Source organism: Pleurodeles waltl, chromosome 12, assembly GCF_031143425.1.
Source record: "Pleurodeles waltl isolate 20211129_DDA chromosome 12, aPleWal1.hap1.20221129, whole genome shotgun sequence".
Classification (NCBI taxonomy): domain Eukaryota; kingdom Metazoa; phylum Chordata; class Amphibia; order Caudata; family Salamandridae; genus Pleurodeles; species Pleurodeles waltl.
Window position 1 is genome coordinate 355456912 of NC_090451.1, and position 14258 is coordinate 355471169.

The 14258-nt window shown below is 40.6% G+C and overlaps 1 protein-coding gene across 1 annotated transcript in view; it reads right to left on the minus strand.

Moving 5' to 3' along the window:
- The window catches only part of LOC138267129 (putative ATP-dependent RNA helicase TDRD12), a 924858-nt gene that overhangs the window by 730187 nt on the left and 180413 nt on the right, over nucleotides 1-14258 (minus strand). Inside the window, exon 6 of the mRNA XM_069215983.1 lies at nucleotides 5354-5409. Within this exon, the coding sequence (XP_069072084.1) occupies nucleotides 5354-5409 (56 nt within the window). The remainder of the gene's footprint in view (nucleotides 1-5353; nucleotides 5410-14258) is intronic.

Genomic DNA, 14258 nt, shown 5'->3' on the forward strand with positions numbered 1-14258 from the left:
TGACTGTACATCAGGAGAAAATCCTGAAGACCGTAGCCAGGCATGTCGTCTTGTCGCTATGGATGTGCCCATAGCCCTGGCCACAGAGTCCGAGGTGTCTAGCTCAGATTGAATAACCTGGGTCGCCGCCTGAGCGTCCGTCAAAAGGTTAATCACTTTTTGAGGCAACCCAGAGTGCCCTTGGCCTTGTCCATAAAAGCATTAATTTACCACCCTAGAATACAAGTAGCATTTGTAGATTTGAGGGCCATGCTACACAAAGAGAACGCCTTCTTAGCCGACTGGTCCATTCTCTTAGACTCCCTGCCCGCAGGAACGACTGGAAAGGATCCCGGAGCAGAGCGAGAGGAACATGAAGTCTGCACAACCAAACTCTCCAGAGTCGTGTGTCTGGATAAGAATGCCAGATCACCTGGAGCCACTTGATACCTTCTTGCCACCGACCTGTTCACGGCAGTCGAAGTCACAGGCTTCTTCCACACCTCTATAATAGGGTCCATAAGCACCTCATTAAACAGAAGAAGCAGCTCTGCCACAGCTGACGATGGATGCAAAACCTCAGTGAGAATGTTGGTCTTGACATCTGCAGCTGGAAGAGGAAGGTCCAAGAAGTCTGCTGCCTTCCGGACCACCGCATGAAAAGAGGCAGCCTCCTCAGTGTACTCCCCTGGAGAAGCCAAGTCCCACTCCAGAGAAGTGTCTAAACCACTCGCCGTGTCCAAGCCTTGCAGGTCCCCTAGTGGCTCCACAATCTCTCCCTCCTCCAAGAGCTGCTTCTCATACTCCTGCTCCTCTAGCAGCCTCTGAGCCAACCTTCTGGAGCAGAGCCTGGATTCAATCCCCGGCGTTGATAAGGCGTCAGCCGACGCCAAAGACCTCGGACGGCGTCGACCATCTGAATCATCCGACGCCAGATCCACCGGCGCCATAGGCTTCTTCAAGGTTGATTGAAGCTGTGGCGAACTCATCGGCACCGGGGTGGTGGACATCGTCGGCGTCACCAGTCTTTTAGGCGACGCCATTGGTACCAGCGCTGAACCAGCACTTCCCGAAGGAAGAAAAGGCATGAAGGGTGTCGGTCTATATGAAGCCGGAACACCCATGTCGAAGGCCAATGGACATGAAGGCCCCGCATGCACACCTCCAGGCGCCACGGTGGCGAAGATGTTGAACACTGCATTGAGGAATGCAGCCAGGTCTGTGCCTGGCGCTGGGAACGCCAGATAACCTTGTGGAGCCGGTGCATGAGGTGAAGCCGGTGTCAGCTCAGGCATCTCCATATGCGCCAGAGAGGCCCTCAGCTCCGGATCAACCTAAAAGACCGACAGTGGAGACGTCGGGGAAGCTGGAGTCGTCGGAGGTGGAGGTGTAACAGTTGGACTGACCTCCCAAGTTGGTCGCCGCTGAGCCAACGGAGACCTCGAACAGCAGCGGTCCTTACTTAATCGGCGCCGGAGGTCTCGATGATGCCGGTGAGATCTCGAGGACTTAGAAGAAGACTCACAGCGATGATGCTTCTCCTTCTTCTTGGACCTTGCCAGGAGCAATTTGGCCTCCCGCTCCTTAAGGGCCTTTGGATTAATGCGCTGAAATGAACCACACGCTTCGACTTCATGGTCAGAACTGAGACACCACAAACAATTTTCGTGTTGGTCTGTGACCGACATTTGACCTCCGCACTCCCTACAGGGTTTAAAACCCGACTTCCTTGGCTGTGACATTGTTACACAAGAAGTGAAACAGTAGTTCCCTGGTAGCCTTGAAGAAAAAACGTTACTCGAAGGCACAGAAAAAAGGGAACTGACTGCACGTCGACGAGGACCTCTTATTGCCTGGATGACGTCCTACGGCATCGCGTAGGAGTCTGGCAATTGTGACGTCATCGTCGACGTGCAGAGCTAGAAGAAAATTTCCATTGAATGCTGGCGCGTGGGGAAAATTCTTTAGGTGAGGAATCCACAGGTAGTTGTATCCATCAGAATATGGATATATTACTTTTGAGGGACAGCCTTTTTTAGAACGATATAAAAACAAAGCCCAGCGCTGTTCGTTATTGCCTAGTTAATATTTGAACACAGATGTGTTGGTGCTCCGCACCTTTATCATCCAGAATTATAGGAAACCGAGACAAAGTCTGGCCCAAAGACAAAGAAGAAGATATATACTACAAGCTTTTAAGAATAACTTGCAAACCAGTGCAAATCAAGGTAACCGCATGTAGGCATGTATACGCACAGACTATTTGTTCAACCTAATTCATTTTGTAACTCTTATGTTGCTCACTTTTTTTCTTAGCTACTGAAGCTTGCAGTGTCATTCAGCACCATGACGTTTTGAATATATAAAAAAAAAACACTTTGAAGAAAGAAGCTAGCTAACCAGTCGGCACAAATGAAGTCTATCGCCTTTCTTCATGAAGTTGATTGCATGCCTTAGCACATTTAAGTCAGACATATTTGCGCAGCCAATGCCTGATTTGTGAATGTACGCTGCGTTTAGTGTCGATCACAAGTGTATTCATCAAATCAGCAGAGCACTGCTGCCCGGAAAATTACTACCACGATTAATGAAAATATTGCGCACACATTAGGTTTTATGGTTTCAACGACTGATTTTTTTCAATCTACAAAAATGTGTGTATAGAACATCTTTGGCACATTTCTAAAATACTCAAGAGCTACTTTACAATCATCGAAAAGTTGTCATATGCTCGATTCTTTCTGAGCCTTTCCTGAGAACAGGAAATAAACATACGAAGGAGGTCGGATAAAACATACGAAGGAGGTCGGATAAAACATACGAAGGAGGTCGGATAAAACATACGAAGGAGGTCGGATAAAACATACGAAGGAGGTCGGATAAAACACACGAGAAGACGTGGGCCTGCTAACGCCCCCTGCACAGCCACAAAACAAGACCGAGGTTACAAAACTTTGGCAGGAGTCTTAAAAATACTTTAGTGTAGCACAAACTCTAGTAAAATATCTACTACAGCGGGAAGAGTAATGTTCCAGCTAAGTGCTCGACTTGCACAAATAAAGGTTCTAAAGTTGTGACTCAATCTGTGGTCCGAGGATCTCTGGAGGTCTGTGAAGACCACTCAGGGGATACGCAATGTCTAGAAAATTAACAGATTAATAACATAAATAAGGAAAATTTACAACTGATAATTTTCAAAACGTTCTGTAAATGTAGTAATTTGAAACTGGAGGGTAAAAATTAACTTCGCACCCTCAGACGGATTCTTGAGAGCAGAGCAAATTAAACAGGACGATGGGTGGTCTCAACTGAATTTAGAAATGCTCAAACCTTCCTATTAAAATCATTTGTTTTATATTTCTCCATTTGTGAATTATTTGGTATTTTGGTGTTTCTGTATGTTCTGCTTCTGGTAATGACTCAATGGAGGTCCCCAGGTTAGAGCAACGATGAAGTTGGGGTCCATAGAAGTCAAAAGGTTAAGAACCACTGAAAACTCCCGAATGTGAATCGACACCTTAAGCCTCCAAAGGTATCCTTCCAACTAACGCACACTAGCCCATCTGTTCACCCGAGGCAGGAGAGTGGGATTCAGTGGCAAAGGTAGTGACCAAGGAATCAGATGCTGGCTTTAAATCCCGGCTTCATCATTTCAATAAAGCATGTGACTGGAGAAGGCAGGCACTCTGCGCTTTCCTTCACATAGTTTTCAATCATTAGGGACAGTTTTCACTTTGACACCGACATCCAAGTGAGCAGAAGAGCATTCACATATATAGGAATCCAGTGCCAAGACTGCAATAACACATGATGGTGGAGTTCAGCACAGACACCGTTTGAATACCACGGACGTGTGATGAATAGAATAGTTCGACTAATTCCACGTATCCACACAAACATTTTGTACTGAAAATCGTATGCCAAGCGGAGCCAGATTTCCGACTGGCACATTACAAGAAATCGCCGCTTAATCTGTAAAAGAATAGGTGTCATGGCCCAAAGTTATGCCCAAAACCTCTGTGGCTAGAGCTATCAAACGTCCAGGCTCCTAATTCCAACACTTTATTTCACCTGATGCCTCCTTAATTCACCACACGAAACTCCCCACCCTTTTATCTCAGTCATGCAGGTTCTTTATCAACGCTTTCGCATTGTTTCTCAGTTTCTCTTACTCATTCCCTTACTTTTGTGTTTTTCTCTCTTGCTCTGGGTCAAAGTCCGATGAGGAAAAATATGTTTCCCTAAAAACGAGTGCCACTGGGTCTCACTGTCAACCACTGTTTATAATTAAGCACTGTGTGGCATAATAAGGTAACCTTAAAAAATGTACAGCATAGTGCCATCCAGCTTTCTATTAAGTATTCTAGGTTTAGTTAGACAAAGTCACTTACAGACCAGGAGGTGGAGTGATCTGCAATTCACCCAGGCCAACAAAGGTTGTCAGGTAGTGAACCAAGCATAAGAATGAAGGTGCCCTAGGTCTAAGAGACTAGGCAACTTTATCACTACTCAAGCACGTCTGTGACATATCAGCCAATACTGACTTGCACATGGGGGAGGACAATGCCTGTTCTAGGGGATGCAAATACTACAACAGACTGACCAGTGGGAATTCTTGAGACACTGGCTACACAGAATTTGTTAACCCTACATCACACTTTGTCTAAACTCCAATATTTCGCTGAAGAGTGTCTGCTTCCTATCTCAGACTATCTTCTTTCACCTCATCTCTCTCCAACCCATCACCTTGCTATCTCTCCCTTCACCTCCCAAGTCACATTCTTCTAGTTCATCTTAAATATCTATTTCATAATCTCCTTTCAAAAACACACCTTCCCTCATCTTCCGTTCACACACTAAGTCTGACCTTTTCACTCTCTTTGCTCTACTGCAACCTCACTTTCGACAGGACTGTTTCACAGCGTATCATTTTTACAGCTGTAAATTAAGGTCATTTGGAATAACCCAATCACATCCTAAATCACTAAATTCATGTAAGGTAGACACACTCCAGACATTTTGAAACGTTATTAAATGTTGCACCTGTTCATATTGTTGACAGGCATCAAGACTTAGCCCTTTCATTTTGTTTTCATCCCAGTTTAAACGTATTCTGATCTTATCCCTCACAAAATGATACGTCATTAGTCTGAGGGAAGGAAAGGTACATTGTTAAAAGTTAAACTGCATAGTAAGACGGTGCAAATGAGGTGCCTAAAACTGTAATATTGCAAGCCTCTCCAGAAATAGTTTAACAAATAAAGTTCGGAAAAGAACAGGAGAAAACAGGAAAGGATTAGCATTTGAAACGATAATAAACAGGAACCAAAGCAAAGGCATCCACTATAAAACACGAATCTTTGGTTCATCTTACCTTTCAGTAGATTTTGGAAGTATTGAATAGCAGCACTGTCCCATCGCTTGGCTGGCCTACAAGGAGATTGGGATAGTCATTAATCTAAAAATGTTAGAGATTCTCTAATCAGGCCGTTATGGCAGTGAATTAAATATTTCTTGTAAATACAAATAAAATACCAGTCTAGCAAATAAGTGGTTAAACTGTTAATTAGGCGCTAGTAACTAGGACTGAAGAAGCAAGGTGTATGGATTTTAAGTGATTCATCCAAGATTACACAGGTGGGGAAGCGCTGACCTAGATTCAAGGTCTCCTGCTTCCTAAGTCAGAAATTTAGCTACAAAATGCCAACTTCTTTCAACTGTATGGGTTTTATTTTCATAGGAAACCTCCATGTCTATAGGCAAAGATTTTAGGAAAGGTTTGTTATGCACCTGAGATGTGCCATGCAGGTTTGGGGGCTTCTGAGGCTACTGCTTTACTAAAGTGTCCTTTCATTCCTGCTTGGGGTAAGGAGGGTGAGTGTGCAAGGAGATGCAAGTTAAACCGAACAGGGGTGCTTCCATGGTAAACAACGGTCCAGTAAAAAGGACAAGCAAATACAACGTTGTTCAATGGACATTATGCTTGTCTAGTAAGATCGTTTAGTAATTTGCATTATACAAATACTTGCAAAGACAATTGCAGGTGTTAATTATGATGTAAAAATACTGAAATGTGACAGTTGTAATTAACTAGGAAACCAAAAAATCCGCCCCCGTCTCCCAATTCACTGCCTGTACCTTCAAAAGTGAGATCACAAATGACTCAATCGACGTAATTACTGATGGGGCAACTGATCGCCAATAATTTCCTCAGATGACAGAGGTCAAAGTCCACAGTTCCTCCGGCAGCCCCCTGTTCTTCGACAGATGAAGAAATGCAAAATTGCAGTTCACTCTATTGGTCGTATATCCAACTGCTGTCACAACCAATTTAAATATAAATTTGTGAATACAGGAGGGTTTATTCCTAAAGACGTTGGTTTGCTTAGTCATACAGTCGCTTTCATTTTGCTTTTTCCCAGGGAATGATTTTGCCAGCAAAGGGTAAGTGAACTTTGATAGCAATGCTGAATAAAAGTTTAGTAGGCTATGTTGTGCTGCTACAGAGTACTGGCCTGCACACTGTTTAATTTGTAAAAACAATAATTAACAAGACGCAGTCTGGCTCGAAGCACGAGAAAATCAGGGGTGCCAAATACCAAGGCTGTGTTTTCCTAACTCCATCTCATGCTTATTTCATCCAGACACTTCCTGACTCTATATCTCTTACAACTTATTTTCCATCCCTGCTTTCTTTGTTAATTTTTTTCTGTAATTTGTTTCCTTCCACAATTAGCATTTTTCTTTCTTGCTCTGGGTCAAAGTGTGATGAGGAAAAGTGGAAGCTGCTCCCAAAAAGTAGTGCTGGTGGGCCCACCTGTAATCACCCATTTTAAAGGAGCACTGCCTGCACACCAGGGGAGTGGAATTAAAAAAATATCTACTTGTTTATGGGTCAGGTTGCTTCTTAAATGTACTTGTCCTGTAAAAAATATCTACTTGTCCCTTTAGTGCCATGTAGTGCGTCGCCAAATTATGTCAGCATTCTCATTATGTAAGAGCTCTGATAATGGACTTTCAGAGTATACCAGGGCTAATATTATAGTAGGCATTGAATACTAGCAATTTCAAGCCCTACTATATCAGTTTCCTTATTCTGCCACCTTTCCACAGAACATACTGGGTTGGAGGAAGCAGTAATAGTTCTATGGCTGGAATGCCTTTGAGTCTATGCAAACCTACTAACTTGCATGGTCTAAAGATTTTCACCAGCTCTTCTCTAATCTTTCCCCATACTGAGAAAGACTGGATATTTACTCTTGACAAGGGCAGAATTAAAGGTTCTTCCAGGGTTGGGGGGAAAAAGTGGATGGAGGGAAAGTGAACTTGTAAACGCTCAATACATTTTTGCATGAGCAAATCTACACATTTGCTCATGCTAAAATACAGTTCAAATTTTTTTTATAGGAGTATGATTTCCTGGTCTACTTCTGTAAATTCTTGTGAATTCATGAAAGTCACTAATGCAAAGACATACCATAGGTGCACATTTGTTAATTTCTTTAGTAATTACCTGGCGATAACCAAAACATTTTGTTTTTATTAAAATTCTATTTCTCTCTCTGTCCTTCCATTGGATTGCTTTACTGTGGAGCGATAGCATTCTGCTCTTCCACAATGAGCAAATGGACACTCAAAATAGTTTTGTTCAGTGCCAGGAACTACTCTGCATTATGTGCTTTTTGAGACCAAATAAACCTTTATTGCTTTTGCAATGCTTGCTACAGTGGTGAGGGGCTGGCAGCTCCACAATGAAGTGTTACAAAACCCATTTTAAAACAAGACAGGCGTTCACAAAACCAAAACTCTGACAACCAACGTCAGATTGGTTGGCTTTGCCAATGCTTGTTTATTTTCATGTTCCCTATAATCTTGTTGAAAATGGTTACACGGTTTTCCGTTATGAATATTTTTTGAAAAACTAGCATACATCAACACATTTTACAAAATGGTGCTTCAAAGAAATAGTACCTACAATTTCACAGTATTTTTGAAAAAACTTGTTTTTTTCCCCTACTTGCATTTTTTCCTGAACATTTTATTTTGAAAGCAAAGAATCATTAATTTTGCATATAAGCTTCTGCAAATGCTTGCATCGAATCAGAGAGTATTCTGGGAGCATTATATGTAGCCTCACATTGTTAAACTTTTCAAACGTATGCACACTATTTTGCTTTACTGGAACCACTGTCATTAGTGTAGTGTGATCTTAAAACGTTTATTTAGAGCACTCTCACCCTAAAAATAAAGGATTTGCATTATTGAATCATAAATACAAGTTCAAACAGCATTAACAAATGGTCACACATATTACATCAACTTCAGACAGTTCCCTTCCCCGTAAACTGGCAGCCGAAGTGACTGTGCTGCAGGGAGTTGGGCCTACTTGTCCCAAGGATAAAATAAATATGAAAACTTGTTGTTCTTGACCCCAAACAATATGACCTGGTCATCTGGCTATAGGAATTCCACACCCCTGCAATTACTATTTCATTGAATTCATGTTCCCAGATTTTATTGTATAAATATTCACTAAAAAAGGGAAGTTTTGATTGTATTACATATTAAGATATACTCAAAAAGGATAATGAAATTCACTCAAAAAATACAATGCAGGAGGCTCTGTAATTTATAACCAAACAGCAGACTGTAGTTCTAGCAGTGAAGTAATGAAATGATCAAAATATGTTTATTTCTATGTCTATTCTAAATCATAAATGTATGCTGGCCTCAAGAAGACCTGACAAGAAGTAGGACCACCTTAAAAATTTCATGAAGGGCTCCCAGAAGAAAGCTGCAAGGTGACACCACCCGTATTTGGCAAGAAAGTAGAAGTGAGCCACAAGACTTGGTGAAGAGATGATGAAGTAAAGAGCCCAATATAGCAATTGTAACAAGCAGACATATCAATGATGAAACACTCCGCTAAAAAGAAATTGGCACGCCTGCAAGATTTTCAAACCTAATGAACTGTAAACTTGGGCCAGCAGTTTCAGACCTTCAAAGATTAAATGACATAAACAATGACACATATCTGCACTGATGTACAATAAGTAATCAACTGTTAACAAAACCAGAGGGCTCCTAGGATGTGTCCTTCACTGTAGATGCAGTATCAAAACTGTTTCTGACACTGAAAACAAGGGAGCTCAATGATAATTAATTAAGTGGAGGACAGATCACATAGGGTCAAATTAGGCTTTTAATGTAAAAAATAAACTGACTGTGGATATCTTACGTGGCCTGTTCATGAACTGATGTGAAACACTTAAAAGATCTGTGAAATAGAAGTGAAGACACCGAATCCTAGAAGCAATCTGATTACAATGACTATCTCGAATTAAAGCAAATACAATCAACATTGTCATGATGAACTCGTGAGTTACAAAACTGAAAAAGATGGATGGTGATTTTGGCCTCAAAAAATGGTTCAAGAAAGTACAGAGATGAATAATATGACCACAGAGCTCATAACCCAGGTGGTCATATAAATTCATGTTCTATTCAGTGTGTACACAAAGCTTGGCACCCAATACCACTCAAGAGAACCATGGGATTTTACAAATGAAAAGAGGCCACAGCTGGCCTTTGTTTATTGGAGTACTTACAGAACTTATAAAGTGTGGATTTAGCCACTTGGGCAGCCAAGTGCTTCACATAAACTAGATTAAAAATAGTTAAGCGTTATGAGCTCAGCAGTCTATCTTTTAGGTGGGAATGGAGCTGAGTGTGTGCAGGCAAAGAGTGTAAACACTGAATGATGGCGTTTCTTCCCCCCTCCCTCACCCCTCGTGGGTTAGGGGCTGGTGGAACAGGCGTAAATTGGGCCTGGGAGTCCGGGTCGGACCTACTGTAAACTTCAAAGTGTAAAAGATGAAGATCGTATATGGGTGAACAACTTCGCAGGGTGAGGGCAGATCAGGGCATCTCATAGGAGATGTGTTTTAAATATGCATGTGTCTCAGATAATGCTGCAATGTTCAGTTGTGTTTCATGTTTGTGTTTTTATTTTGCACGAAAAAGGCTAATAAAAACAAGTTAAAAAAAAGGTTATGAGCCAGTATCACTGGATGAACTGTAGTAATACCCGGCTACCGAGAAGCAGGGGACATCTTACACTTGTTACAGAGATTGAATAACTGTCTCAAGTTTCAGGGGCCCTGGACAACTGATCTGACATCACTTGCCAGAGAAAATGAAAAAATAAAACATTTAAGTTCACAACAAGTTATCCCTATAAGCCTAATTATTATAACATGAGCACTGAAGTCTCAAACTACCCAAAAACTTAATGTAGGTGTAAAAATGTCTTGTCATAAACAAGACTTTCTAAATGCCATGTGGTAGCGAATGCCTATTCTGTGACTGATAAAAATGTACTGATCTGTTGGAACAACGTAAACCCTAGAGTAGAATAACTCAGGCCAAAAACAGCCTACAAAATTAAAATAATCAAAACAAATCTCCTGATATTATCAAATATCTGACCAAATTAGATGGCAACGGTTCACTGTAGAGTTGTTTGCAAAAAATAAAATATTCAAACAATTGATGGATGTAGCTACTATCCACATTAGAGACATTAATTTTGCAATCAATAAAAAGGGACACATTTCAAAAATAGAGAAATAACTTGCAATAAGGTACTCAATGTTCTCTCAAGACTGATAATCAAGAGAACATTTTTGACTGCATAAATGAAGTGCTCAAACTGTCAGAAAAGTGCAAAGTGAATAGAAAAGCGACGTGCATACAAACAAAAGGAAAAAGATGTATTATTCTTGATGCCAGAGGTACTTTACACGAATTGGGTCAGAGTATGTTTTTCATCAGAGTCAATAGAATTCCGACCTCTATTCAATCTAAGCTCACCATCAGGACGGAGTAAATTTATTAGAACTACTATGTAGGGCAAGGCATCCTGGTGGGTAGGAGTGGAGAAGTGCAGCAGTCAAGATGTGGGGGTCAAGGATATGAATCTTGAAAAACCATAGCATGATGCTCCTGCTCGGTATGAGTAAACTAATTGTACTTAGCTGGAGACGTTTGTCACTAGAAATTGTCTTCACAATATGGTGGTGTAAGTTGATCACCAATACACAGCAGGAAAGCTTATTCAAGGTTACTCTTGAAGGCCCTGTTCTAGCAGACTGGCCCTTTCCTTGTTTTGCTTCACAAATTGGCAAGCAAAGTAATTTAAGATCGATTAATGCCTCTCTTCCCCCATTATGGAATTGTAATGCACACGTATGCACCGCATAAAACACTGCAACAAATATAACAATTGCATAGGTTGGAAGAGCAATTACCCCCACCTTTTTTCAGAAAAATCCCTCCTAAGACTGGAGTACCACCCTAATGGTTGTAATAACACTAATGGACGGAATACCAATACAATAAAACAAACTGAAAGCCACACACTCCTTGGTCCAACCAACACATCATTAATTGGTGTGTCACACAACCGGTGTGTGCAAAATAAGGTGCACAAAGATGCGTATCCACAGGAGATGAGCTGTGGTTGTGTGTGTACGGTGCACGTCCTTAAATCATGCCTTGTGTCCACCATGTTAACCCACAAACTCACTTGGCACAGTCTGAACCTATACCCGAGCAAAAATTACTACAGGCTGCTGCACTTTGGAATGCCCTTCTCGAAGTCATGACAGCAATTACAATAAGAATTGGCATTCAGATATACACTGCATATTATTAAGTCTAAGCCAAACTTTTTTCCTGCACAAGCGCACCACTGTTTGGCTAAATATGGGTTTTAATCCTCAAAGACATTAAGGGGGTTATTACAACTTTGGAGGAGGTGTTAATCCGTCCCAAAAGTGACAGATATACCACAAGCCGTATTGCGAGTTCCATAGGATATAATGGACTCATAATACGGCTGGTGGTATATCCGTCACTTCACCGTCACTTTTGGGACAGATTAACACCTCCTCCAAAGTTGTAATAACCCCCTAACTGTAATGCTGTATGCTTACTCTACACCAGAGATTTTTTTTTTTTTTTTAAATGTAAAAAAATGGCAAAGTGGGGATTACTCATATACACACAATTTCACTGTAATAAGACATTCAATCCTTTTTGCACCAAGGATTCACCAAGCATATTTAATGCACATATTTTAATGTTGCCACCATCCATCATATCCTGCAAGACTTCCAAGAATACCAGTGACATGTTGCATAGTATTGCATCAAATTAAATCTGAAATTACAAATTCGATTGAAAAGATGCATCTGATTTTGGAATTCCATACTGTAAGCAAAGCACACTTATCTGACCTCAGTTCCAGACACTGGTGTGCATCAGCTGTTGCTTCATAGTACACAGGTCCTTCAATGTCCATTACACAATGATAGAAGAAATGTGGCTAGTTGGTAAGTGACCGTTTAGTAAGCCATGAAATGAAGAAAGAACAACCTTGAGGAGTGTCAAAATATAAAATCACCTCATATTTCTCTAACATAGATAAAAATCTTAACACATTTTCTTAAGCTAACATTTGTGTTCTCTGAATACCACATATTAGACCCAATCCAGGGCATGACAAGAAAAATATTCACTTTTCATGGCCCCCGGCAGACCAACTTCCGATTTCGAAGAAGCAGCACGCCTACAGTTTTCCTAAAGAACCGGGTCTTATTTAAGGAATCCAAATATAGTGGAGAGGAGTATAGGTCAGAAAGGCCAGGCGGCATCAAATCAAATAGGTAAGGGAAGTTGGAAGGTCAGATTGGGCCCCAGAGGAATTTCCCACAGCTTGTGAGTCGGTATTAGATATGAAACAGAAAATGATTGATTTCACGGAAGAGCAAAAGACAAATATTAAAGTTGATTGTCACGTATTTGGATATCCCTAGGAGTGCCAAATCTCGATTTAGTTTGCATGAACAACAACTTGTGGAATAATAAAATAATAAATCTTGTGGAGGAACGGAGAATATTTGAGATGCCCGAGACAGACATTTATACAAATATGAGAATAAGGAAAGCTTTGACTGTCAAAGTATGAGAGTGATCCTGACGAAGGCTGAAATTCAAAAGGCGAAAATGTGTGGACATGGTCGACAGATGTAGAAATATAGACAGAGGAGAAAGTGAGATGGTGAGAGCACATAATGGAAACTAAGTGACAGAAGAATAGTATTTTTCAAGACATTTAAGTCTTTCCTTCCCCAAGTGAAAATAAAAGTGAAGTGTGATTGGATAGGTTTCAGTATTTTTAATAATTATTAGAAGTGTTATAATTAAATGAAAAATGTGATGCCATGTTTCAGATTAAACAATTCATTATCAATTATTGAAAATAAGAATGATAATTGTGATTATGAGTCGTGTTTCCTATTTAATCTGTTATTTGAGTATTAACTTTATTTTTAAACCAGTGTCTAGATACCTGCACTTTTATAGGCCAACCCTATTCTCATCTGATGGTTTTAGATCCTTTTGTAATCCATCGTATAATAGTTGCTTTATGAAGTTTATCACGTTTGATAATATGCAGGTAAGACCCAACATGAAACCATTCATTAAGATTATAAATACACGATACAAAGCTTATACAAATTTATACAACTAGATTCGACCTTCCTACACATTGTGTCAATTAAAAAACTTATAAACTCAAAGCTTAACATCACAATGCTTTGTATACCCAACATTATTTAAAATATATTTACAAAATACAATCAATTTAAAATAACGGTACTATAATATGAGAAGTCCCAATAATATCCTTCTCTGAACCCTGAGGAATAAATTGCATGGCAGTAGAAAATGCCTAAAAAAAAGTTAACAGCACATTAAGCCTTCAACGCATTAATCCAAGTACTAGGCAGGAGAAAGACCGCTCACTAGAAGAACTCCCTCTACTATATTTGTCGCACTATTTTGAGGACCACTACCCTCAGTTTCACTCTACAGTTTTCCCTACGTTAGAGATATAATCTATGGAGAATTGAATTAGTCATTCAGAGTAAAGAAAAGGAAAATGTTACTTATTGAGTAAGAATCTGTTCGTGGCACAGGGTGCTGTAAATTAACATGATCAGCATAATCCTGCCCTCTAGTGTTGAGCTTGGATGTGTTCAAGTCCTTTTTCTTCAAAGAAACTTTTTCAAGCTACAAAGTAGTGTGACTCCTCTTCTTGCTGATAGCGTGCATGGTCATTGACTCCATTGTTAGACGGTTTTTCCCACACGGCGGGTGAGGATGGAACGTGAAGCAAAGTGTAGAAGAAAGATGTTCATGGGAAAGGGGTT